Source organism: Borostomias antarcticus (assembly GCF_949987555.1).
Source record: "Borostomias antarcticus genome assembly, chromosome: 9".
NCBI classification, from domain to species: Eukaryota; Metazoa; Chordata; class Actinopteri; order Stomiiformes; family Stomiidae; genus Borostomias; species Borostomias antarcticus.
This window is the reverse complement of record NC_140242.1, coordinates 1,659,832-1,662,331: the sequence shown is the minus strand read 5'-3', so window position 1 is coordinate 1,662,331 and position 2,500 is coordinate 1,659,832. Positions and strand designations below refer to the sequence as shown.

Here is a 2,500-nt window from a genome sequence, read left to right as displayed (position 1 = left end):
GAACTCGGCCTGTTGACACACCTCTTTGACCTTCTTGTACTTGGGCAGGCTGTTGGTGTGCGGCGTGCTAACCCCGGCGTCTTCCTTCTTCCTCACGATCTTCCTGCACACACACAATCACCAAACCAGAAGCAAACAGCAACTCAGTCTCGCTTCGCTTCACACAGCAAACACTGTTTTACTCCCATGACGTTTGTTTTCTACACAGACCTAGGATCTGCTATTAGCCTTCTCCATTCTAATGCCTGGTCTGTTACAGGAGGAGAGAGTGTGTAACAGGAGGAGAGTGTGTTACAGGAAGAGAGTGTGTTACAAGAGGAGAGAGTGTGTTACAGGAGGAGAGTGTGTGTTACAGGAGGAGAGTGTGTGTTACAGGAGGAGAGTGTGTGTTACAAGAGGAGAGTGTGTGTTACAGGAGGAGAGTGTGTGTTACAGGAGGAGAGTGTGTTACAAGAGGAGAGTGTGTGTTACAGGAGGAGAGTGTGTGTTACAGGAGGAGAGTGTGTTACAGGAGGAGAGTGTGTGTTACAGGAGGAGAGTGTGTTACAGGTGGAGAGTGTGTGTTACAGAAGGAGAGTGTGTGTTACAGGAGAAGAGTGTGTTACAGGAGGAGAGTGTGTTACAGGATGAGAGTGTGTGTTACAGAAGGAGTGTGTGTTACAGAAGGAGTGTGTGTGTTACAGGAGGAGAGTGTGTTACAGGAGGAGAGTGTGTGTTACAGGAGGAGAGTGTGTGTTACAGAAGGAGAGTGTGTGTTACAGGAAGAGTGTGTGTGTTACAGGAGGAGAGTGTGTGTTACAGGAGGAGAGTGTGTGTTACAGGTGGAGAGTGTGTTACAGGAGGAGAGTGTGTGTTACAGAAGGAGAGTGTGTTACAAGAGGAGAGTGTGTGTTACAGGAAGAGAGTGTGTTACAGGAGGAGAGTGTGTGTTACAGGAGGAGAGTGTGTGTTACAGGAGGAGAGTGTGTGTTACAGGAGGAGAGTGTGTGTTACAGGAGGAGAGAGTGTTACAGGAGGAGTGTGTGTTACAGGAGAAGAGAGTGTTACAAGAGGAGAGTGTGTTACAGGAGGAGAGTGTGTGTTACAGGAGGAGAGTGTGTGTTACAAGAGGAGAGTGTGTGTTACAGGAGGAGAGTGTGTGTTACAGGAGGAGAGTGTGTGTTACAAGAGGAGAGTGTGTGTTACAGGAGGAGAGTGTGTGTTACAGGAGGAGAGTGTGTTACAGGAGGAGAGTGTGTGTTACAGGAGGAGAGTGTGTTACAGGAGGAGAGTGTGTTACAGGAGGAGAGTGTGTGTTACAAGAGGAGAGTATGTGTTACAGGAGGAGAGTGTGTTACAAGAGGAGAGTGTGTTACAGGAGGAGAGTGTGTGTTACAGGAGGAGAGTGTGTGTTACAAGAGGAGAGTGTGTGTTACAGGAGGAGAGTGTGTGTTACAAGAGGAGAGTGTGTGTTACAGGAGGAGAGTGTGTGTTACAGAGGGAGAGTGTGTGTTACAGGAGGAGAGTGTGTGTTACAGGAGGAGAGTGTGTGTTACAGGAGGAGAGTGTGTGTTACAGGGGGAGAGTGTGTGTTACAGGAGGAGAGTGTGTGTTACAGGAGGAGAGTGTGTGTTACAGGAGGAGAGTGTGTGTTACAGAAGGAGAGTGTGTTACAGAAGGAGAGTGTGTTACAGGAGGAGAGCAGCTGCCTAGTCCAGGCTACTTGATAGGGAATATGCTAGGCTAAGCTAGGCTAGGCTATGCTACGTCCGTGGGTGCCAGCCGGGAGAGGCCCGGGCAGAGAGCCCAGCCCAGCCTCACACCACTACTCTACCCGGGGCCAAGCTGTTTGACCTCCCCTTGGCACCGCGTTCGCACTCCACTCCTCCAGGGCCTGCCAAGCGCCCGTGCCAACCCGCTGCCAACGTCCTGCCAACATCGCCTGGCCGCTCGCGACGCACAGACAGGACGACGACCGCAGCTACAACAAAGTACAACCTGTCCTGTCCGGAGTGTCTGAAGGGCAGTATTCACACCCCCAGACCGACCGGGCTCTACGGCATCGGGGCTAAGATAGTTCAAGTTTATAGATAGTGTAAACTGTTACTCGCAACTCCTCTTTCGTTGTTTATCTAAAGTAATTTAGCTTGACACTCTGTGGCCATTTGTGTCCCAACCGCTTGGCTTGGCTGACACACTAATGTAATGTGTCTACTTTTACATTTTGTGTCACAATCACAGGATATGTGTACGGTCGCAGGGGCACAGCGGCGGAGGCGAGAGGAAGGAGTTGAGTATACAATGGCTACTGTGTGAGGGGGGCGTCCTAGCTCTGCTGCCTCTCAGGCAGGGCCCCGGCAGGTTAATCTCAGCACTTAGAGAGCGTGGACGCCGGGGCCGTGGTCTTCATAAACACTCAGGATTAATGGAGGGCCTGATTAAACAAGGAAAGCCTCACAGGTCGGGAGGTCACACTTTCATTTCACACACAGCAGTGAGCGGCCGCTACTCTGTCTCTGTC

At 51.0% G+C, this 2,500-nt stretch overlaps 1 protein-coding gene across 1 annotated transcript in view; it reads right to left on the bottom strand.

The window, feature by feature from the left end:
* The window catches only part of sulf1 (sulfatase 1), a gene marked incomplete at both ends in the record, with an annotated part of 17,322 nt that extends 15,280 nt beyond the window's left edge, over positions 1–2,042 (bottom strand). Inside the window, 2 exons of the mRNA XM_084443501.1 lie at positions 1–103; positions 2,038–2,042. The exon at positions 1–103 is cut by the window's left edge and continues 27 nt beyond it. Of these exons, the coding sequence (XP_084299627.1) occupies positions 1–103; positions 2,038–2,042 (108 nt within the window). The remainder of the gene's footprint in view (positions 104–2,037) is intronic.
* Between the last annotated feature and the right edge of the window lie 458 nt (positions 2,043–2,500).